This window comes from Mirounga angustirostris, unplaced genomic scaffold (assembly GCF_029215605.1).
Source record: "Mirounga angustirostris isolate CCGP_5_RB_7025 unplaced genomic scaffold, mMirAng1.0.hap1 SCAF_6, whole genome shotgun sequence".
Taxonomy (NCBI): Eukaryota; Metazoa; Chordata; class Mammalia; order Carnivora; family Phocidae; genus Mirounga; species Mirounga angustirostris.
Window position 1 is genome coordinate 128,680,735 of NW_026991714.1, and position 24,250 is coordinate 128,704,984.

The 24,250-nt window shown below is 43.4% G+C and overlaps 1 protein-coding gene across 13 annotated transcripts in view; it reads left to right on the forward strand.

The window, feature by feature from the left end:
- The window catches only part of GBF1 (golgi brefeldin A resistant guanine nucleotide exchange factor 1), a 125,032-nt gene that overhangs the window by 79,046 nt on the left and 21,736 nt on the right, over nucleotides 1-24,250 (forward strand). For 10 of the 13 annotated variants that reach the window (XR_010412557.1, XM_064595215.1, XM_064595210.1 and 7 more), the window contains 12 exons: nucleotides 8,463-8,594; nucleotides 14,137-14,255; nucleotides 14,764-14,872; nucleotides 15,384-15,444; nucleotides 16,679-16,733; nucleotides 20,255-20,402; nucleotides 20,735-20,958; nucleotides 21,490-21,658; nucleotides 22,103-22,314; nucleotides 22,653-22,751; nucleotides 23,293-23,487; nucleotides 23,717-23,906. Coding sequence is in view for 12 of the 13 variants with exons in the window: in XM_064595215.1 (XP_064451285.1) it covers nucleotides 8,463-8,594; nucleotides 14,137-14,255; nucleotides 14,764-14,872; nucleotides 15,384-15,444; nucleotides 16,679-16,733; nucleotides 20,255-20,402; nucleotides 20,735-20,958; nucleotides 21,490-21,658; nucleotides 22,103-22,314; nucleotides 22,653-22,751; nucleotides 23,293-23,487; nucleotides 23,717-23,906 (1,713 nt within the window). In the remaining variant the exon portion in view is untranslated. The remainder of the gene's footprint in view (nucleotides 1-8,462; nucleotides 8,595-14,136; nucleotides 14,256-14,763; nucleotides 14,873-15,383; nucleotides 15,445-16,678; nucleotides 16,734-20,254; nucleotides 20,403-20,734; nucleotides 20,959-21,489; nucleotides 21,659-22,102; nucleotides 22,315-22,652; nucleotides 22,752-23,292; nucleotides 23,488-23,716; nucleotides 23,907-24,250) is intronic. The other 3 variants (XM_064595211.1, XM_064595214.1, XM_045878692.3) reach the window with 1 other exon arrangement.

The window sequence follows — 24,250 nt, forward strand, 5'->3', positions numbered from 1 at the left end:
TCTTCTAAAAGGAGGATGAATATTTCACTCATTTGTTTAAGAAAGGGGAGTCTCTTCCTTTCTCTGATAACTATGCATACCTTGGAGAAAGCTGAAACCTTCAGAAATTAAAAGAGCTATCTGAAATTGCACCATACATAAATAACAACCACTAGTTATCTTGGTATCCTGAATTTTTATCCCTTTTAGTGTTTAGTAATCAAAGATAGAGAAGGCTTGCCTTTGAAGTTTTTGATATTTACTTAGATCTTAAGAAATAAAACTGAGGGACGCCTGGGTGGCTCAGTCGTTAAGTGTCTGCCTTCGGCTCAGGTCATGATCTCACGGTTCTGGGATCGAGTCCTGCATCAGACTCCTTGCTCGGTGGGGAGCCTGCTTCTCCCTCTGTCTGCTGCTCCCCCTGCTTTGCTCTCTCAATCTCTCTCTCTCTGACATATAAATAAAATCTGGAAGGAAGGAAGGAAGGAAAGAAAAAAGAAAAGAAAGGAAGAAAGAAAACTGAACTGGGACGCCTGAGTGGCTCAGTTGGTTAAGCATCCGACTCTTGATTTCAGCTCAGGTCATGATTTCAGGGTCGTGGGATTGAGCCCTGCATCGAGCCCCACATCGGGCTCCATACTCACTGTGGAATCTGCTTATCCCTCTCCCTCTGCTCCTGCCCCCATTTGTGTGTTTGTGCTGTCTCTCTCTCTTTCTAAAATAAATAAATCTGAAAAAAAAATAAACTGAACTTAAAGTAACTTACAGTATTAAGAACCCTGGACTGGGACCCAGGACTAAAAAACTAGAATAATAATATCTTAGTTATATTTTACACATTTACTGTATTCCATGCATTGTACAATATATTTATATGCATTAAATGAGATAATTTATGTAAACTACTGAGCACGGTGCCTGACACATTCGTATATGCTCAATAAATGTTAGCTGCTGTTATTTCTTTTTAAAATATAATTAATTTTTAATTCTTTAACACCTATTTTACAGGTGATAAAATACAGGCTTTGAAAAATTTAGTATCTATCACACAGCCATTAAGTTGCCCAACTGGAATCTAAATCCTATTGAGAAGCCCATTTTTTTTCCACCTAGTGCCCTCAACTTCTAGTCCTGGATCCAATACTAACTGGCTTTGTAGCATTTTACAAATTACTTAACCTTTCTAAATCTTTTTTTTTTTTTTTAAGATTTTATTTACTCATTTGAGAGTGAGAGACAGAGAGAGCACAATCGGGGAGAGGTAGAGGGAGAGAGAGAAGCAGACTCCCCGCTGAGCTGGGAGCCCAACAAGGGGCTCAACCCCAGAACCTGGAGATCATGACCTGAGCTGAAGGCAGAGGCTTAACGATCTGAGCCACCCAGGCATCCCAGCCTTTCTAAACCTTAATTATCTCATTTGTAAATTTTTAAAAAAGGTATTATTTATTTGACAGAGAGAGAGAGAGCACAAGTAGGCAGAGAGGCAAGGCAGGCAGAGGGAGCTCTCCGCTAAGCAGGGAGCCCGACGTGGGTATCGATCCCAGGACCCTGGGATCATGACCTGAGCCGAAGGTAGACGCTTAACTGACTGAGCCACCCAGGCACCCCTCATTTGTAAATTATTTTTAGGGCCTATCTTAGCCATAATATCCTAGGATTTGGAGGATTTTCTAGAATGGCCAGTTGAAAATTAGGGTTTATTTTTCTAGAGCACTGTTACTCAAAGTATAATCTATAAATCATTTTAGGTTCACAGATTGCTGCTTGGTACATGATGGGATGTATGCAGAAATTGAGGGAAAGCATTTAGAAATTTTTATAACATCTTGACAGTAATTTTATATATTGTTGATTTTAATAATAAAATGGAGTTTATGTCTTTGTTTTTAAAATTTCATTCTCTAGCAGTTCATTTTATTATAGTTTATAAAATGATGGGTCTGCAATGGATTGACACTAAAGGAAAAAAAATAAATTGGCCCTAACCACAGACTGTTTGAGAAAGCACTATTATAGAGGACCATCTGAACATCTTAACAGGATTTTGAATTGAAATTCCAGGGCTGGTTTTTTGTTTTTTGGTTTTTTTTTTAAACGTGTTTACAAAGAGTTACCTCTTTTTTTTTTTTTTAGAGAGCGAGCAAGAGAGAAACAGCATGAGAGGGGAGAGGGTCAGAGGGAGAAGCAGGCTCCCTGCTGAGCCGGGAGCCCGATGCGGGACTCGATCCCAGGACCCTGGGATCATGACCTGAGCCGAAGGCAGTCGCTTAACCATCTGAGCCACCCAGGTGCCCACAAAGAGTTACCTCTTAAATCAGAAGTGTCCTCACTAGTGGCACCCTGCTAGTAGCACAGTCTCCCCTGCCATGTCTGTCCCGCCCACTACCACCACCAAAAGCTGCAGGGGGTGTTCCTGTTAGAGTGTCCCTGATGCTCTTAGCAATCAGCAGTTGAACCTAGAGAGCAAAACTCCAATTCTGCCTAGACCAAACTCTTGGAAAAATTAATTTTATATATCACGATTCTCTTTTTTTGTAGGGGTTATGGGAGTGAGGGTAATAGTGAAGGTTCCTGGTGGGCTAATTAAAAACTCTGGCTCTGGGGCATCTGGCAGGCTCAGTTGGTAGAGTGTGTGGCTCTTGATCTCAGGGTTGTGAGTTCAAGCCCCACACAGAGTATAGAGAGTACTTAAAAATAAAATCTTTTTTAAAAAAAGTCCAGCTCTTCTAGTTTGCCATCACTAAGTCTCCATAAAGCATTGATTCACAGAATAGAAGTGTCAGAAAGAACGTATTTTAGCAGTCATAGATTCTAACTACCTAATTTGACAGATGAGCTTGAGTGTCATATGCCTGGCTATTGGTAGTAGTGAGAAGTAGTGAGACTAATGATCCCTTGTCCATTGACTGGATTATATACTGTGCAAGGGCCACATCCAGAGCCTCCAGAGAGTTCTCTATGGGACTTTGTCCAAGCCTTTATATGATATCACTCCTGCCAACTTCAGGCCTCTCATGCCATAGTGAGCTCTTTCACCGTATGAAACAGATTAACAAATAAAATCTACCAATATATTAAAAGAATAATATACCGAGACTAAGTGAGTTTTAATCCTAGGAATGCAAGAATGATTCAATATCTGAAAACCAATTAATCTGCCATATTAACATTCTAAAGAAGGAAAACCACTTGATCATATCAATTGATGACAAAAAGGCATTTGATAACATTGAAATCCACTCATGATAATGAACAATTACAAAAAAACTTATGACTAATATCTACTTTACAGTGAAACACTGAATGCATTTACCCTAAAATTGACAGCAAGGAAAGATGTCTGCTTTCATAGTACTGGAAGTCCCAGCCTGTACAGTGAGTCAAGAAAAGGAAATAAAAGGCATGTAAATTGGAAAGGAAGAAATAAAACTCACTGTCTGCAGATAACATAATTGTCCATGCAGAAAACCCCAAGGAATCTACAAAAACAAAAACAAAAAATCCTAGAACTAGTAAGTGAGTTTAGTAAGGTCACAGGATATAAGGTCAACACACAAAAATCAGTCACATTTTGTCTCTTTGATCTTGGCCGTACAGATGAGATGATGAAGGGGATAGCATTTGGAAAGCGTCTCAGTAAGACGCACACATTGTGTTGCCGCTGTGCCTCTGAGGCCTGCCACCTTCAGAAGTCAACCTATGGCAAATGTGGCAATCCTGCCAAGCAGAAGAGAAGTATAACTAGAGTGCCAAGGCTAAAAGACAAAATACCAGGGCACCTAGTGGTGCCATCAGTTAAGCGACTCTTGGTTTTGGCTCAGGTCGTGATCTTGGGGTGGTGGAATCGAGCCCTCCATCTGGCTCTACACTCAGTGTGGAGTCTACCTTGGTTTCTCTTTTGCTCTCCTTCTGCCACTCCCCCCTAGTGCACGCTCTCTCTTTCTCTCTCTCAAATAAATAAATCTTAAAAAAACAAAAACGGAATCCCACTGGGACTGGTCAAATGAGGCACCTAAAAATTGTATACTGCAGATTCAGGCATGGATTCTGTGAAGGAACAATACTTAAGCCCAAGAGGGCAGCTGTTGTAGCATCCAGTTCATCTTAATGGATTTCAATGATTGGTCACACATTAAATGTTCTGATTTAAAACAACAACAGAAAATCAGTCACATTTCTATATATTAAAAATGAACTTCTAGAAACTGAAATTGAAACACAATACCATTTACAAACATACCAAATAAAATATACATCTAACAAAACATACAGAATCTAAAAAGATATAGAGAGACTATACCATGTCCATGGATTGGTAGACACAACTTAGTAAAGATGGCATTTCTTCCCAAACTAATCTATAGACTCAGTGCAACTCCTATCAAATTCCCAGCAAGATTTTTGTAAATATAGACAAATTTATGTTGAAATAGAAAGGCAAAGGAACTAGAATGCTGAAAGCAGTATTGAAAAATAATAAAGTTGGAGGGATCACACTACCTGATTTTAAGACTTAGAATATAGTTAATCAAGACAGTTTGCTTTCAGAGAGTGAGATACACAGATCAATGGAACAGAATAGAGAACCCAGAATATACTTATAAAAATAAGGTCAGTTAGGGGCGCCTGGGTGGCTCAGTTGGTTAAGCAACTGCCTTTGGCTCGGGTCATGATCCCAGGGTCCTAGGGTCAAGCCCCACTTCAGTCTCCTTGCTCAGCGGGGAGCCTGCTTCTCCCTCTCCCTCTACCTGCTACTCCACCTGCTTGTGCTCTCTCTATCAAATAAATAAATTTAAAAATCTTAAAAAAAATTTTTTTTTAAATAAGGTCAGTTAATGATTGGCGCAGAGTGCAATGATAATTCAGTGAAGAAAGAATTTGTTTCAATAAATGTTGTTGGAACAAATGGACATCCATATGCAAAAAGAAAAAGAAGCTCCATGCAAACCTCACACATTATAGAAAAATTAACTCAAAATAGATCACAGATGTAAACAAAAAGCATAAAGCTGTGTATCTTTTAGAGGAAAACATAGGAAAAATCTTCGTGGCCTGGGATTAGGCAAAGAGTATTAGATATGACACCAAAAACATAATGCACAAAAGAAAAAAAATTGATACACCAGACTTCACCAAAGTAAAAATGTCTGTTCTATGAGAGATACCGTGAAGAGATTGAAAAGACAAGCTACAGACTGGGAGAAAACATTTGTAAATCATTGTATTGCCAATAAAAGACCGAATCCAGAATAAATAAAGAAGTCTCTAAACTCAACAGTAAGAAAACAAACAATTCAATTTAAAAAATGGGGTAAAGACTTGAACAGACACAGACACGTCGACCAAAAAGGATACATGGATGGCAAATAAGCACATGAAAAAGATGTTCAGTGTCACTAGCCATTAAAGAAATGCAAATCTAAACCACATGGAGATACCACTACCTACCTGTTAGGATGGCTTAAATAAAAATACTGAAAATACCAAGTACCAGACAGGATGTGGAGAAACCAGAACTCTCATTGCTGGTGAGAATGCAAAGTGATACGGAAACTCTGGAAAACAGTTTGGCAGTTTCTTATAAAGCTAAACGTACACTTACCCTTTGACCCAGAAATCCCACTCCTGGGTGTTTATCCCAGAGAAATGCAAACCATTGTTCTTCACACAAAAACCTGTACACAAATGTTTATAGCAGCTTTACTCAAAATTGCCTCAAACTGGAGAAGCCAAATGTCCTTCAACTAGTGAATGGATAAACTGTGGTACATACACGCAATGGAATACTACACAACAATAAAAAGGGAACAAACTGTTGAGCGGCAGTTTAGGTGAAGGCATCATGCTGAGTGAAAGAAGCCAGTCTCAAAAGTAACATCCTGTATGATTTCATTTTATGACCTTCTTGATAAAACTGTGGTGATGGAGAATACATCAGTGGTTGACAGGGGTTTGAGTGGGGAGGAGGGTGTGACTACAAAGAGATAAGAGGGAGTTTTCTGGGGTGATGAAAGTGTTCTGTATCCCAATTGTCACACTGTCACAGTGATTACAGGAATCTATATATGTGTTAAAATTTATAGAACACTATACCAGAAAGAGTTGGTTTTACCAAATTAAAAAATGCACATGGGGGCGTCTGGGTGGCTCAGTTGGTTAAGCGACTGCCTTCGGCTCAGGTCATGATCCCAGGGTCCTGGGATCAAGCCCGCATCAGGCTCCCTGCTCCGCGGGAAGCCTGCTTCTCCTTCTCCCTCTCCCCCTGCTTGTGTTCCCTCTCTCACTGTCTCTCTCTCTGCCAAATAAATAAATAAAAATCTTTATTAAAAAAAAAGAAAGAAAAGACATCTTATTTAAAAAAAAATTAAAAATGCACATGGCTCTGGAAGTGTCAAGCCATGGCTGTAAAATTTCCCTAGTCTTTCACCATGAAGAAAATGCAGTTATAGCAACTGGATGAAAGCTCAGAAAATCTTTCCTTTCCCACCTCTTAATTAAAGATTATTTTTACATCTAGACTTTTATATCTCAACTATACTAACTATGACCATATTTTTTAAGTGACCGACCAAATCATATGTAATAGTTAATGTTTCTAAAGCAAGACTAGGTGACTTTATATTTTTTAATATGCTTTACACAAAAGTATTTTATATATTTCAGTTTTTCCTAGTATTTCCATTCCTTACATCTCAACCCTCTATCACCTCACACACACAAAGGTTTTCTTCTAGGTTTTTCCTGCAAATTGTACATCTCTAGGTGGGGGTAGGTGGGGGATAAGAAGCAGGTTTTATACAGCTGATGTGATCACTGTCCATACAGGCTTGGAAAATGCTACCCAATCTGCCAATTAATTAAAGCATTAATCTGAGGAGCAGCCGGGCCCAGGGAATGTTTACTCAAAGAGGGGGGTGGTAGGAATGGAGTGGGAAGCTCCCTACATTTGCATGAAAATGAAGGTACTTAGAAAACCCAGCTTTCTTTTGTCTCTAAAGGTGGGCAGCCTTGATCATGCCCCTTAATCTTTCTGAGCAATTTAGGAAGGCTTTTAGTGAGCTGGTCTCTGAAAGATAAAAGCATTGCAGACTCTAGAAAAACAAACTGTAGAGTAGGGAAGAGAGTAAGGCCAGTGCAGTATAGCTTCTTAGATCTGGAATGAAGCCTTCTAAATTCAGGAGTTTGTGCTGGTAGTTAGGTAGAATAGATGTAATGGTTTCACAAGTTTTGAAAGCATGTATACAGACTGCATTCAAATCCCAGCTCTGCTTCTTATTAGATGTGATTTGGGGCTAATCATGTAGTTTATCTAAACCTTATTTTTCTCATCTGTAAAATAAAGATTATTAATTGCTCCTTCATCTCAGAGCAGTTAGCCCTTTGCTGTGCTCTAGGCAGAAAGGAAGCCGAAGAGTGGTTAGGACCTTGCAAGATTACAGTCTCCAAGAGTAGGGACTGTGCAGCCTTTTGTTCTTTTTAGGCTTATTTTTCAGCAAGGACTAGAAACCTCAGGGTTTTTCCTCACCTTCCTGGGGTGTGCTACATTTTTATCTGTAAGGGAAGTGACCTTGACCATAACAGCAAAAGACATAAAGAGGGTAGCTCATCCTGGGACCTGTTTGGCCAACTTGAGTTGAGGTTTATCTATCTGTCACTAGGAGGAGTGGTGAAATGGACATGGAAAATTGACCCAACAGTACTTGGTGACATTAAGGAATTACTGTTAATTTTTAAATTATTGTTAAAATTATATATATATATAAAACAAAATTTACTATATTGGGGCACCTGGGTGGCTCAGATGGTTGAGTGTCTGCCTTCGCCTCAGGTCATGATGTCTAGGTCCTGGGATCAAGCCCTGTGTGGGGCTCCCAGCTCAGCAGGGAATTCGGCTTCTCCCTCTGTGCGCACTCTCTCTCTCAAATGAATAAATAAAATCTTAAAAAAAAAAAAAAAAAAGCCGCCCAGTGTGGGGCCTGAACTCAAGATCCTGAGATTAAGACCTGAGCTGAGATCAAGAGTTGGACGCTTAACTTACCGAGCCACCCAGGCGCGCCCCTATTGCTACTTTTTTAAGCGTGATAATGATACTGTGGGTTTTTTAAGATTGATTGATTGATTTGAGAGAGAGCACAAGCAGGAGGGGCAGAGGGAGAGAATCTCAAGCAGACTGCATGCTGAGCATTGAGCCTGATGCTGGGCTCCATCCCACGATCCTGAGATCATGACCCTAGCTGAAACCAAGAGTTGGACGTCGAACTGACTGTACCACTCAGGCGCCCCAATAATGTGTTTTGTTTTGTTTTTTAACTTCTTAATCTTTGAGCTACATACTAAAAATTTTATAGATAAAATAATACAATGTCTGTGATTTGATTTAAGGTAATCCAGAGGAAGGAAGATTGACCTAGTAACTAAGAATTCTAGCCTTATGGCACAGATAAGAAGGCATCCCTTCATTTCTGTTTCTTTTCTTGTAGAACTCTCAGAAATTGAGCCCAATGTGTTCCTCCGTCCATTTCTGGAAGTGATTCGCTCTGAAGATACCACTGGCCCTATCACTGGACTGGCGCTCACCTCTGTCAACAAGTTCCTGTCCTATGCACTCATAGGTAAGAGCTCAGGCCTACTTGGATGACCATAGCACTTCATTTCCTGCCTCTCCTGGGGTGGTCAGGCTTTAGGTAGTGAGCTGGTGGCAATGGAAGTTTTCTCCTAGCCATCTGTTTCCTTGTAGGAGAGAAATAAGACAGTTATTGGTTACTCATCATGCTAATGGACTCAGGTTATGCAGAGTGGGGAGGAGGGGGGTTTCCTTGGGACTCTGGTTTCTACATGCTTTGGAGGGAATTAAGGGTATGGTGCCCTTGGAGGTTTGGTTTGGTTTCTTTTTAAAGTTATTTTTCAAATACAGTGCATGCTTATTTTAAGAAGATAAACAATAAAGAGGTGACTAAAAGAAAAATTAGTGGTGTCTCCTCTCTCTCAAAGTTCCTTCTTCTTCCTTACATAAATAATGTTGACAGACTGGTTTGAATCTTTCTCTACCTTTCTCTACATGTATATAAATATATGTAAAGTACCATTTAAAAAAAAGGAGTATGTGCTTTGGATTTTCTTTTTTCACTTAATAGTATTAACTTAGATTGTACATGATATAATTATCCCTCTGATTTATTCTTTTCCCCCAGTTTTGAAATATAATTTATGTATAATATTATATTAGTTTAGGGGCGCCTGGGTGGCTCAGTTGGTTAAGCGACTGCCTTCGGCTCAGGTCATGATTCCGGAGTCCCAGGATCAAGTACCACATCAGGCTCCCTGCTCAGCGGGGAGTCTGCTTCTCCCTCTGACCCTCTCTCCTCTCATGCTCTCTCTCACGCTCTCTCTCTCAAATAAATAAAAATCTTTTAAAAAAAATATTAGTTTAAGGTATACAACATAATGACTTAGTATACATGTTAGAAATGAATACCACATTAAATCTAGTTAACACTCATCACCTTGTATAGTTTCAATTTTTTTTTCTTGTGATGAGGACTTTTAAGATCTACTCTCTTAGCAACTTTCAAATATACAATGTAGTATTTTTTTTTTTTTAAGATTTTATTTATACATTTGATAGAGAAGGAGAGAGAGAGCACACAAGCAGAGGCAGAGGGAGAGGGAGAAGCAGACTCACCACCAAGTAGGGAGCCTGATGCGGGACGTGAGCCTAGGACCCTGGGATCATGACCTGAGCCGAAGGCAGACGCTTAACGACTGAGCCACCCAGGCGCCCCTACAATGTATTATTTTTAACTATAGCTACAATGTTATTCATTACATGCCCAGAACTTATGTATCTTGTAACTGGAAGTTTGTATATTTTTCTTTTATTAGGTAAGATATATATAATATAAAAATTGTCATTTTCATAATTTTTAAGTATATAATTCAGTGGCATTAATTACATTCACAGTGTTATACAATCATCCACCACCATTTGTTTCCCAAACTTTTTCACCCCAGAAGAAACTCTAATCATTAGGGAACAATACACTATTTCCCTTCCCCTCAGCCTCTGGTAGGATTTTTTTCTTCTTAGTAAAGCTGTGTAATTTCCATCATATAGATACAACATCAGTCTTTCTGGGTGGCTCAGTTGGTTAAGCGTCTGTCTTCAGCTCAGGTCATGATCCCAGGGTCCTGTGATCAAGCCCCACATGGATCCCCATGTTCTCTGCAGAGTCTGCTTCTCCCTCTCCCCTTCTAGCCACCCTGCCCCCCCGCTCATATGTGCATTCTTTCAAATAAATAAAATCCTTTTTAAAAGATCTCTTATTAATATTTAATATTTAGGTTTCCTATTTTGAGCCACTATAAATAAAGCTGAAATAAGCATTCTTGCTCATATCTCCTTATTTATTAATTTTCCTTTGTATGACAGACTCCTGTACTTGAAATTTTTGGATTAATGGCCATGTGCATTTATATTTTCATAGGTACTACCAGCTTGCTTTCCCAGAAGATTATAGTATTTATACTTCCAATGTTTGAGAATTTCCATTTCCCCACCCTGACACCAGCACTGAATATTAGCAGTATTCTTTATTTTTGCTAATTCGATGGGTGAAAACTGTTATTTTATTTTTTTAATTTTTTTTTAAGTTAAACATTTGAACAACTCCTTTTCCTCTTACTGAATTGTTTTGTTTTTCTTACTAATTTGTAGGAGTTCTTTGTATAGTGGGGATATTAACCCATTGTCTATCATAGTACTACAAATATTTTCTCCCAATCTAGCCCAAATATTTTATCTAGTCTATTATCTCTGAATTTGTTTATGCTGTCTTTTTTGGATTCCTTTTTAGTTGGTCTTGTCACTCAGGATCCTGAATTCCTTTTCCCCTATTGCTAGCCCATGTGCAAGGGTGAGAACATAGAAAACAGGCAGCTGTCTTTGTTTCTAAGTAAGGAGACAAGAAAAGAGACAGCTCAGGCTGTAGCTAGCCAGGAAAAAAAAAATGGCCTTCAGTTCAGGGCAAGAAAACCCTTTATGTTTTCTAGAAAGTGGGATTTGCTTAGCTGAAGCATTTAGGACCCTTAGCAGAAATCCTAGATGCCAGCTAGGTTCTGAAGAGGTGTATAAGCCTGTCTAGGCACCCTAGTCCTAACTTCATACTTTTCCTAAGCAAAAATCAGCCCCAGCTATTTCCAGCCTTACCCTGAGCACCACCTGCAGGTCATCTCTCTCCACAGCCTCCAGCCACCACACCCTGTGCTTCTTCCCTTTGCTCTCGTCAGTGTTACTCTCTCCCCTTCCTGGGCTTGGCAGACAGCTTGTCATTGGAGACCTCAGGCCAGCTGGTCATTGGAGTTTCCTGTGGTGGGAAAAGAGAATGCTGGAGGTGGTGATTGCAGTGGGCATCAGAAAGGGAGAAGGAAGGAGTATATGAAAGCCAGAAGGCAAAGGAGTTGAGATTGGCAAATTTCCCTGCATTCTGCTCCAGAGTGGCCAGGAAAGGGGGACATTCTAAGGAAGGGGTTCTGGGGAAGACAAGTTCTGCTAAGTGAGCCCAAGCCAAACAATCTTTTATTTAGGCTATCCTAGAAGAAATATCCCTTACCCTTCAATCCTGTGACCCAAGGCTTCTAGGATTATTTTAGGTCCTACTCCAAGGATCAGCCTTTTGTTTGGCCCCACACAGCTGCCAGACCAGGATTTGTGCCACTGATCGCCTGGCAGGCTCTGCCTATAGTTCTAAAGACCTGTCACTCCTACCTGCCTTTTTAGAAGATTAACTTTACTACTTCATTCAGGCTCAGAGGATAAGAGCTACAAAGAGATCAGTTAAACTACTTTAACAAGGGAGATGACTGAAAGAGGGGAAGAAATAGACCCCTAGGAGCCTTGTGAGGTGGGAGCAAAGCTGCGCTTCACTGAACTCTGAAACACCACACAACACTGAGGACCTGGATTTCCTGTGCGAGGAAAAGTCCTGCTGTGGACCCTGGAGGCCTGAATAAAGACGGTCAGACGGGGCTATGAGAGAAGACTCAGGCCAAGGGCCTTCAGAGTATAGGATTTTCTGAGTCAAATGGGAGAAACATGGAGAATTGGGGTGATAGAAAGAGCTGGGTTGGGCGCCTGGGTGGCTCAGTTGGTTAAGCAACTGCATTCGGCTCAGGCCATGATCCTGGAATCCCGGGATCGAGTCCCACATGGGCTCCCTGCTGAGCAGGGAGTCTGCTTCTCCCTCTGACCCTCTTCCCTCTCATGCTCTCTCTCTCATTCTCTCTCTCTCTCAAATAAATAAATAAAATCTAAAAAAAAAAAGAGCTGGGTCACCCGTATACTATGTATCATCATGAAATTGGCTTCCTTCTGCATGACCTCTAAGTAACCACTCCTGATGCTGAGTAGGGGCATGCTGTAAGGACAAATTGAGTCTTTGGCCAGGTGTCAGAGAGGAACCAGGACAGAAGAGAAAAATGAAAACCACTTATAATTAATGAAAGTCTTCAGGCTCATTGTTGCAAGGGAAATGTCCTGGTTTCTCAACTATCCCCCTGAACTTAGGCTCAGGAACTCTTCTATTTATTTATTTATTTATTTATTTATTTATTTATTTATTTATTTATTTATGAATGAGAGAATGAGAGAGAGAGCACATGAGAGGGGGGAGGGTCAGAGGGAGAAGCAGACTCCCTGCCGAGCAGGGAGCCCGATGTGGGACTCAATCCAGGGACTCCAGGATCATGACCTAAGCCGAAGGCAGTCACTTAACCAACTGAGCCACCCAGGTGCCCTTTTATTTATTTTTTATTTTTTTAAAGATTTTATTTATTTATTTGAGAGAGAGAATGAGATAGAGAGAGAGAGCATGAGACGGGGGAGGGTCAGAGGGAGAAGCAGACTCCCTGCTGAGCAGGGAGCCCGATGCGGGACTCGATCCTGGGACTCCAGGATCATGACCTGAGCCGAAGGCAGTCGCTTAACCAACTGAGCCACCCAGGCGCCCTAGACTCAGGAACTCTTAATTTCAGGTACCAGGAAAAAGAAAATGATAAGATTTCTTTTAATTCTCACCTCTTAATGCTAGAAGGTGTTCCTGTATTATACCATGCCCCCTCTGGAGCAACTTTTTCTGTCACTTGCAAAGCTTTGTCTTGTCCCTGCCTTTTTTTTCCTACTTATGTTTCCCTTTCAAGGATAATCCAGGCAGTTCTGCGGGACCCTTGTAGGCCTTGATAGAGGCCACTTCTTTGGCTCTCCTTGTGTATATTTTAACACATGAATGGGAGCAGTTTCCCCCTTGGCAGCATTTGTGTTAGTTTCCAGCATGGTGCTGGTTGGCTGAGCTAGCTTCTCCCCTCTTCTTATTCACTATTGAAATTCTCTCTTCCTCCTGCTCCCCAGTCAGCCAGCCTCCAGTCCTGTTTAGTTTGTCCCCTTTCTCTTCTAATGCTTGTTTAGTTAAGCTGGTAAAATGATTCTTGTTTTGTGTCATATTGTTTTAAATAAAAATGAAACCAAAGCAGGAAGAGCTCTCTGATTTGTTGTAATGTGGCACCCAGGTTAAGTATCAGCAGCAGTGACTATCCATTTCTTTGCCGTACTCCCCAGCCTCAGTTGCACCTGAACACAAAACTCTAAAAGCAACCAGAGAGAGATGTGTTGAAAGAGAACACATGAACAGAGAAAGGCTACAATCTTGGTGTTCAAAGGTCTGGCCCTATTTGGCCCTTGCTGTGGGCCAAAAACTCGTATTTCTAGGCCCTTCCTTATGAAATGAGTAGCTTTACACCAGTGATTCCAAAGTATGATGCCCCTGACCAGCAGCATTAAATCCTCCTGGGATCTTGTTAGAAATGCAAATTCTCAGGCCCCGCTAATTCAGAAGTTCTCAGAGCAGGCTCAGCAATTTGTATTTTTAACAAGTTTTCTGAGTGATTCTGATATATTCTTAAGTTTGAGAACCACTGTTTAACACAGTGGGATTTGTGCTGAGGAGCTTTTTAAAACCAGTTATGGGCAAAATTCTCAGGTAGCTTAAGTAGCCATGGGTTAGGAAATTGGAGAGGAGAAAAACAAAATCCTATACAGGATATCTTGCCTTTTCTGTCTCTCCTCTCTGTACCATTTAGTCTTCTCTTTTTTTGTTGGAGCAGATCCCACTCATGAGGGCACAGCAGAGGGCATGGAGAACATGGCAGATGCTGTCACCCACGCCCGTTTTGTGGGCACAGATCCTGCCAGCGATGAGGTTGTCCTGATGAAAATCCTTCAGGTAAATGGATGGGAAGAGCAGTTAGGCTGATGGCCAGGAGCTGGTGCTGTCAGCTCTCCTTACCCAATCCTTACCCAAGTCTGCAGGCAGCATGAAACTGTGTTTTGACTCCACTGGGGCTTAGGGAGCTACTTTGTTTCCAAACAAGTAGCTCCGGTACCCAAAGTAAAAGCTTCTTCTAAGGAAATAATTAAGAGCTTTAAATGAATTGATATCAGATACTGGAAGCCCTTAATACACATGTACCGCTGGCAGACCATATCTGCCGTCCATCTGTTGGGCTTGTGGGCCAGGGCTGGATTGGGCACAGTTCCCAAGACAAGCTCCTGGGAGATGCCCCCTACCAAACTGAAGTGAGGTCAGCATTCTTGCTAACCTCTCTTTCTCACCCCTGAGTGCTTCCATAGGAGACTAGAGGAACAGGAGGCAGTTTCTCTCCCCTCAGGTGCACCCCACTTTACCCAGCCTGCTTTATTTATCACTGTATCTCCTCTTTCTTCCTGGTTAGGTGCTGCGGACTCTGTTGCTGACCCCAGCGGGTGCCCACCTAACCAATGAATCTGTATGTGAAATTATGCAGTCTTGCTTCCGGATCTGCTTCGAAATGAGGCTCAGTGGTAGGTGCTTGAATATTGGGCCTGTCATCATTTCTAGGGCCAGTGTCCATGAGTATAAATATCGGATGCTGTCTCTGAACCCCAGAGAGGTAGAAAACTCAGGGCTTCTCCATCACCTACCTTGTGGAGCCATAGGGATCTCGAAGTCTTTACTTGATTGTTGTACAGCGGAATAGAGACCTTAGTTCATTGTGCCAGGGCAGGAACTGGGATAGATCCCCGACTGACTCAGCCCAGGCACCAAATCTTCCTCCCTTGGGGTTTCTGGGATTGACACTAGCCTGCAGCCCATGAAAACACATCATTGTGCCCCCTCCTTTTTTCTCCTGACTCAGTAGTGCCATCTAGTGGGCTAGTGCAGTTGTGGCTGCCAGGCTGAGCTGGAGCTGGTTTTAATAAGTTTGGCATAATCCTTAGTAAACAAGGTTTGGAGGGGAGTCTGCTCTGAGACGTCTCCTGATAATAGCACAGCAAGTAATGACACCTGTGTTATTTGTTTTTGCCTGTGCAGAGTTATTGAGAAAATCCGCAGAGCACACTCTCGTAGACATGGTGCAGCTGCTCTTCACAAGGTAAACCTGCTGCTGTTTGCTTCAGCCCGGCTGCCCAGGCCTCTTGAGCCTGCCTGCTTCCACACAGCCACTTCAGGGACCTGGCCAACCCTACAGCCACTTCAGGGGCCACTGGGATTTTGGATGGGGGTAGTTCCCTGGGTCCAGGGTTACTGAACAAGGGAGAAGGAGGAGGGAGCTGGCTTGGCCTCAGGGGGAGGCAGAGGGTTATTTGATCTAGGCTGACAGACCTTGTTCTGCTTCCCAAACTTGTGTCTGTTTCTGTGCAGGTAGCAGCTGGGAAAGGGAACCCATAAAGGAAGCGAAATTCAAGGGAGCCTGGAATAGGGTGCTGAGCTCTGTGAGGAAGGACCAAGGCTAGGGTGACAACCTTGTTTACCCAGACTGTCCCGATTTTAGCACTGAAAGTCCTGCATCCCTGCAAACCCTTCAGTCTCTGGCACCCCAGGACCACTGGTTACCCTAGTCAAGGCCCTCAGTTTAGGGCCTAGGGGGCCTTTTCATACTATGCCTAACTGCCTGTTTCCTATACCTTTTTTCAGTAGAATGATTTTGAGAAGATCTGACTGAGGCAAGGGCTTTAAAGGCTCCTTAGGTGATATTAATAATGGGGATGGTTATGCATCTGTAGGGGCTGGGATTATATGGGAATCAATGTACCTTCTGCTCAGTTTTGCTATGAACCTAAAATTGCTCTAAAAAACAGTCTAGTTAAAAAACAAAAAAACTTCCCCATGGGATTTCATTTTGCTCTCAAATCTATAAGTAATAATTCTTACTATCTACAGACCAGATCTGCCCCCGGGCCCTGCTGCAGTGTTCTTACTCCTCAGGCTCAGATTTATTGGTTTCAAAACTCAACCTACCTTTAACTCCTCACTCTTTGCTGAGTCTCCTAGGGTTTTGATGGACTGCCCTCTTCCCCATCTTGTGGCGTTCATCAGTACTTGTCAGGTAAACACAAGCAGGAAGGAGTCAGTTTAGGATGAAAAGAGCCACCATACTCCAAGAGCACTTAGTCACCTTGCCCTGGTGACTACCTTCTTTTTAAGAAAGTGTTGTAAGTCCCCCAATTTCTTCCTTTGATGAGGCTCTCAAAAAGCTGCTTCTCTTCCTAGCTTTTCCTAAGAGACAGGGCATGCTCTGGCCCAGAGCACCTTTGGACTATGGCTGGCATGCAGGGGAGATTTGTTATTATCCCTAATGACAGTCCATGGGATTCTCTGTCTTATAGGTTACCTCAGTTTAAAGAAGAACCCAAGAACTATATGGGGACCAACATGAAGAAGGTATGACCTGCTGTCCCTCATCCAAACCTTGGTCTCCCAACTTCAGTGCTATGGGGATTTTCCTGGGTACCCTTGCTTAGCAAAAACATGCTTTTGCCTTTACAGGTCTGCCTGGAATCTAGAAACAGCTGTCACTCCTTTAGTGAGAAATTTATTTTTCCCCAGATACATCTTCTTCCCCAACCTTTCCTTCCCAGCCTATCTTTGTTGATCCAACACATAAGCTGGTGAGCCAGTCTTTTACGGAATCTTGGTGAGGCTGATCAGGTTGCGATAAAAATGTATGTTGATAAAGGTGAACGTCCTACCATCCCCTCAAGGCCCAGCCTTGTTGGCAGGTAGGAGGCCTGAGGACCCTATGCCCTAAGTTCCACCCTAATGCTGGATTAGACTGGGCTCACACTTGCACTAGTCTCTGTTGACGAGACAAATCAAGCCTGACTAGATCAGAAGGTTCTCAAACTGCTAGAAGAATGGTGGTCAGAAGAATGGCCTCTTTCTATCTTGAACTGAAGTCCTGGACTTCACAGGCCTCTGATGATTCTACTTGCAGCCCTAAGAGGTTCTGCCCATGGAGATGACCCTTGGCTGTTTGGTGCATGCACCTGACCTTCCTTCTCCCTAGCCATCCATCCCCATTCCTGCCCTCTGCTCTGTTGGCGTGTGTCTGAGTTTATGTCACTTTGTTTAAATCGTTCGTTTGCCTGTCTTTCACAGATTTCTCCATGTCTCCTCAACAAACTGGAGCTAAGTAGTGGGGAGCAGACCAAAGCCCTGAACCAGTTAGAGAGGGTACTACTCTTTAAGAACCTCAAGGTCTCTCTCCCTCTCCCTCTCCTTTCCTCCTTTTAATTTATTTAATGTTTATTATATATATACACACACACACACACACACACATATATATATATGTATATATGTATATGTATATATAACATCTGGGTCCCATTTCCATTGTGCAAAGCACAACTTACCCCTCCCTAGTAACACAGCATGGCTTTGGAAGCGTTGCATGTGTTTGTAGCTTTGCAGTGTTGGGAGTTTTCCTGGGGCATTTGGTTGCCTGGAGGCAGAAGGAAGCTTTGAACTGGTGATACATCATGTAATGAGCCTAGGTAGAGGGCCTGGGTCCTGCTGACATCTTGGTAGGAGGTTTAATATCTACCATTTCTAGGGGAGCTGTGAGCGACCTCTAAGCAAGGCCCTTACCCCTTCTACCCTCTCCTGTCTCAGAGCCGGCATATGGAGCTTAAGCACAGTCTTAACTCTACTTGGACACTTGAACTGGGTTTGGAGGGAAAGGAAAATCCATCTAGTTGGGTTCTTTTTTTTCTTAGTTAACATTAAAGGACTTATTCCAAGATTTAGGACTCTAGATGGATGGGAAGGAGCTGGATAGCCCAGGTCATTGAAGATAAAAAGAAATGTGTGTCTGTACACCTAGCTAGATGGTCCATAGGCCTGCATTCTGTTTGCATGAATTGTGTCAATTTTCATTTGTGTGCTTGACTCATCACAAGTTGCATTTCTCTTTAGTAGCTTCCCAGCGTTTTGCCATGATTATTAACCTAGGACCTTTCTTTGTAAAGCTTATACTGCCCTTTGGAAATACAGTTATATGGATAAGGTGTTGTAGGGTTCCATGAACACCTACTGCCCAGCCCCAACCTTAGAACCTTAGGACAAGGGAGCATAACTGTACTTTTTAAGGGCTGAGGCATTTGTGAGACAGAGAGGCCAGGAGACAGAGAATACTAATTGAAATGATCACGTTGGAGCTAGCTTTGCAGAGGTTAGAAAAGGAAACAGGAAGGACTAATCCTAGTGTAGGAAGGAATCTCAATGAGTGACTGGCTTCTCAGTGGAAGTAGAACCACCTAGAGTCCCTGAAATTGGGAGGCCACCTAGAGAGAAGATAGCTCACAAAAGTGGATCCAGATGTTAGTACTTTTTGGACCTCAGTAACAATTGCTGATAAACTCAGGAGGTTCTTGTTTTCTCTCATTGATCTCTTGAGCTTCTTGACTGTATATTTGGCTGACTCTTACTCCCAGAACATTCTTTTTACCATGAACTTGCTACAGATGAGCTTCAGTGGTTACTGGAGAGAGCACCCTGGTTCCTGTGTAGCCACAGTGCTCAGAGCACTTGAAGCTCCATGCTAGGCATTTTACTGTAGGCATTTTGGAGATGGGGGGACAAGAAGTGAAAATCCAGTATGAGGCTGTTGCTGTGTTAGTAAGAGCTGGGTGCAGGGCTCAACTCTTGGACCTCTTTCCTTTCTGGGTGGAGCTATTGGTAAGGAAGGAAGAATTATGTGGTTTCTAAGCAAAGGATCAGTGGTTACCCATGTTCGGGAGGGCTTGGGGAGGTTGAGGAAGGAGGCCTATCCTCCAAATACTAGAAGGAATCAAACAGGCGAAGGATAGCCTGGGTATATTCAGCCTTTAGAAAGAGGCAGGGAGGAAGAATGCTTCTACTCTCTTAGAGGCATTCTGATGGTTCCTGGACCATTACTGTTGCCCAGTCCAGGGATGGTCCATCAGTCTAGGAATAGTATGGTATAACTGTAGAGGGACTGGTTTCAAACCCTAATAGAAGGCATCAAGACCAGGAAAATGAAATGGGCCTAAACAAAGTAGCTGTGAGCTTAGGGTGGAGAAAATACATAAAAACTTATATCTCAGAATAGTTCCCACAATAGGTTTTAGAGATTTTCCTTTGTGACTAAAAGGAAGCTATAGGAGAAATGGAAATACAGCAGGAGAGAAGGAAATGGAATAGAGCAAGGGTCCAAGAAATCAGTAGCCTTACCACTTGAAAACATAAAATTGCATCTAGAAAGACCCAACAGTGAGAAGGACAGGTCTCAGTGATGTACCAAAATTGGGAGCAGTAGAGAGCAGAACAGCAGCGTGACATGACCCTCCATCCTTAACTCCACAAATCGGCTGGGATACCACTCCTTCCTTAACTCCAAGGAATGAGCCTTTGACCAATCTGATGCAAAAATTTCAGAGAGCCAGGAATATGTTTAGAATCTAGGCCCAGTTCACGAAGCAGTGGGAAAGCTGAGTGTGACGGGGAAAGTGTAGACTCTCATAGTTGAGAGAACCATAGTTGGAGTAGGAGGCTGTGCTACAGGTAGTTGAACAAAGCCCAGGAATCCAGGACCTGTAGATCTGAAGCTTCGGGCAAAGGAGCCTCTGCCCTCACCCTTTCTATAAGAGGCCACCATCTACAGGACTTAGGATTGCCACCCAGGACTCAGGGAAGCAGAGTAATGTGTGATCAGCCTAAAAGTAGAATGTTTAGGAGGCTGCCAGGCTGATCTGTGAAGTGGCAGATGTAGAAGCCAGGTTAGAGGAGTAGGAATGTGCTCTGATGGTCTAGATTTTTCCTTTAGCACAAATGTGACATATAGTCTGTTTTCTAGGGACCAGTAGAAATAAAAGAAGGGAGATTTCTAGGGAAAGAATCTTAGTTTGAATACCAATGCTAATGAGGTATTCTATTTCCAGCTGAAAATGAGAGCAGGAGGCATGAGTGATTCATCCAAGTGGAAGAAACAGAAGAGATCCCCCCGGCCCCTGCGCCATGTGACCAAAGTCACATCAGGTTCAGAGCTGCCCACCCCCAATGGAACTACCTTATCCTCTAACCCCACAGGTGAGTGCCCTGGGTTGCTTCCCCTGATTAGGATAGAAGAAAATGTCCTTCCTCTCTTGGGGATTTTAATATTGAAAACCAGCCAGTTGAGGGGCTTTGGTCTTTCTGCTAAGTGCAAAAAGGAAAACTCCAGGTCTGTTCAGACTGTGACCATTTAGCAATTCTGCAGTGACTTAAGATTGTTCTCCTTCCAGAGGGACTCTGACTACTTTAGAGACCATCGTTTACAGAGATTATTATGCAGTCTAGGAAACAGAGCCCCTGGTGCCATGGAGGGTATGTGTTTTGCACAGAGTCTCTCAGCTTCAAGCCTTACTTACTTTGCTTGGCAGGGGGCATGCCCTTCATTGATGTGCCCACTCCCATCTCCTCTGCAAGTTCAGAAGCTGCCTCAGCGGTGGTCAGCCCCTCTACAGACAGTGGCCTGGAGTTCTCCTCCCAGACCACCTCCAAGGAGGACCTTACTGACCTGGAACAACCTGGCTCTCCAGGGTATAGCACAGCTACAGAGCCTGGCAGCAGTGAGCTAGGGGTTCCTGAGCAGCCTGACCCCCAGGTATGGCTTTGATTTCTAAAGGCCCCTCTCTAGTCTTCTCCTGTGGGAATTGGCTTGATCCTTTGCATCCTTTGTCCAGGCCTTGGCTCAAAAGAAGGTTGGGGTAGGGGGTTATTTCTTGTTTCCTAGAATCAGCTGTGCTGTGTAGAAAATCCACAGCAAGACTCACTGTGAGAGGTAGCTCATGGGATTTATGAAGTCATGCATACAGGTAGTACTTGGCAGAGGTGAGGGAGATGGCCATAGCTTTGTCTGGAAGGTAATGATTTAAACCCCAAGCCTAAGAGAGCCTCTGTTGCCTCTAGAGTTCTAGTCACTTTAGGTCAACTGATGCCTCAGGAGGTGCTTTCTGAGTCTTTCATCATACTCTGCCCTGAGCCACCTTGCATCTTGCATTGATTCATAAGCCCACTGAGCTGGCCCTATATCTGCAGTCCATTAGAGACACTTGGAGCATAGGCACTTCAGGGGAATAAGTTCCAAGTTGCTCTTGTTTCATCCCTCTTCCTATCCCCCTGCTACTGGTCATAGCAGGAAGGGGTCCATGTGGAAAAGGCCCAGTCAGCATCCGTGGAATCCATCCCTGAAGTGTTAGAGGAGTGCACGTCCCCTGCTGACCACTCTGACTCTGCCTCTGTCCATGACATGGATTACGTCAATCCCCGGGGTGTGCGCTTTACACAGTCCTCCCAGAAGGAAGGTGAGTTCTCTCAGGCAGGCTGTGCCTGTTCACCTCCCCCATCCTGCCCACTAAGCATCCTGAGTCTAGACCATCTTGGACCCAAAGTGTCTTCTGGTCCAGGTTCTAGGCCATTTTCTGGTCAGGAAATGGAATCAAGCCAGAGGACTGTTGGCTTGGATGGAGCCCTTCTCTAACTTATACAGAGAGGGACTTTGGTGGATAGTAGGAAGTGAGAGGGAAGAATAGAAAGCTTGGGACTTTTAACAGAAGGTAGGATCATCAATTCTGATTGCCTTCAATAAGTGAGAGTAACCTTCTTACCTCCCCAGAAAGAAAACTTTTTTTTTTTCCTTGAAGAGAATCACTTATCTGAAATTGCCTTGTATAATGCAGGGCAGGCCAGGCCAAGCTGTCAAGCCAGTTGTTTCTTAGCAATCCCACTTTACTCCTGGCCTTCCCTAGGTACAGCTTTGGTCCCCTGTGGTCTTCCCTGCATCCGTGAGCTCTTCCGCTTCCTCATCTCCCTGACCAATCCACACGACCGCCACAATTCAGAGGTTATGATCCACATGGGACTGCATTTGCTGACAGTGGCTCTTGAATCAGCCCCTGTAGCCCAGTGCCAAACCCTCCTGGGCCTCATCAAGGATGAGATGTGCCGCCACTTACTCCAGGTAAGACTGGATTTCTAGAGGGGCTCTGAGCCCCTGGCTGTTTTTCAGGGTCTCTTCAGGACCAAGAGTGCACGGGGACATTTGGCTGATTGGTGCAAAAAGTATAGGATCCAGAAAAGAACCTCCCTCCCCAGTTGGCCAGTGGTCATTGTCAGAAGGATACTATTAGTTCCCTGGGGACTCTGGCAGCCAAAGAGAAATACGGGAATGGCTAGCTACAGAGTTCCCTTAGAGCACAGGACCTTAGTGGCAGCCTCACACAGTTTGCTCTCCTGCTTTTCTCTTGGTTGAGCCATAGGTTCAGAAAGCTAATGATTTAACCCTACTCTGATCTCTAGCTACTCAGTGTAGAGCGACTCAACCTTTATGCTGCTTCCCTGCGGGTATGCTTCCTGCTGTTTGAAAGCATGAGGGAGCACCTCAAGTTCCAATTGGAGGTGAGTGTATTGAACTTGGAAGAAGAAAAAAAAATGATGTATAGCATCTTCAATGGGGCCAGCTCTGTCATTCTGCAGGGATGGGATTTAGGGGCTCCTGTAGACAGTGCTTTTAGCCTCCATAGTTTGGTTCATTGGCTGGCCTCTTTGGTGGAGAAATTTAAAGAAGCCCAGAGGAAACAGGCTAGCTATAAAATGAGAGAAGCCAAATACGAAGACTGGTAGACAACCTCACCATGAGTGGGTATGATTTTCTGCCTAGCAGTTCTTCTGCAGCACAGGCAAGCAAGTCAAACTGGTCAGGCTCACATAGAGAGCACAAAGAGGGGCAATAGCAACTTGCTTTGGATCAGGTGTGAGGTAGAGAGCCAGGCCTCCCCCAACATGGAGGCCAAAGAGGATAGAATACCTTTAAGGGTCTCTTAATGCATGCCTCCTGGCTGGACTTCTCCTTCTTGTGTTTAATGGTTTACCTGTCTAATTTTTCTCTCCTATCTTGAATCCTTCCCCTCCCAAATGGCTATTACTGGATTATTGCCAGATGTACATCAAAAAGCTCATGGAGATCATCACTGTGGAGAACCCCAAAATGCCTTATGAGATGAAGGAGATGGCACTGGAGGCCATTGTGCAGCTCTGGCACATCCCCAGTTTTGTCACTGAGCTCTATATCAACTATGATTGTGACTACTACTGTTCAAACCTCTTTGAAGACCTCACCAAGCTGCTGTCCAAGGTGCTGAGCATTATTACTGGCCTCTAGAAAGGCTCTATTAAGGAAATCTCTCTGGTGGTAGTGAGCATACTATATGCGGGGTGGGAAACACTTGAGAGTTGGGGAACAGGAAGAAGAAAGGCATTTTCTCAGGACAATGTAGAAGTTACAGGCGGTTTCAGGGTTTTTGGAAAAGGATAAAGTGTAAAGTATTCTCACCTCAAGTCTACTGGATCTGTTTACTTTCCAGAATGCCTTCCCTGTGTCTGGTCAGCTCTATACAACACACCTCCTGTCTCTTGATGCCCTGTTGACAGTGATTGACAGCACTGAGGCCCATTGCCAGGCCAAAGTCCTCAACAATCTTACCCAGCAAGAGAAGAAAGAAGCAGCCAGACCTGGCTATGAGGCAGTAGATGGCTCCCGAGAATCCAGCAATAGTGAGAGGCATTTCTTTCTTTGAGGATCCCAGGGTTCTATGCTTATCACTTCTCTACTCACTGAATCCTCTCTCCAGCCATTATATCACTTCCTCTGGGGGCTCTCCCAATTCTGTGTTTCCAGGGTTTGGTGGTTTGAATCATTGGCCAGGCATATTAGCAAGACTCATGGACTTGTCCTTTTCTTATCCTCCACACTTTGGCTTTCTTATAGAATTATTATTATTTAATTAAAGTATAGTTAACGGGGGCACCTGGGTGGCTCAGTTGGTTAAGTAACCAACTCAATATCGGCTCAGGTCATGATCTCAGGGTCGTGGGATCAAGCCTTGCATTGGGCTCTG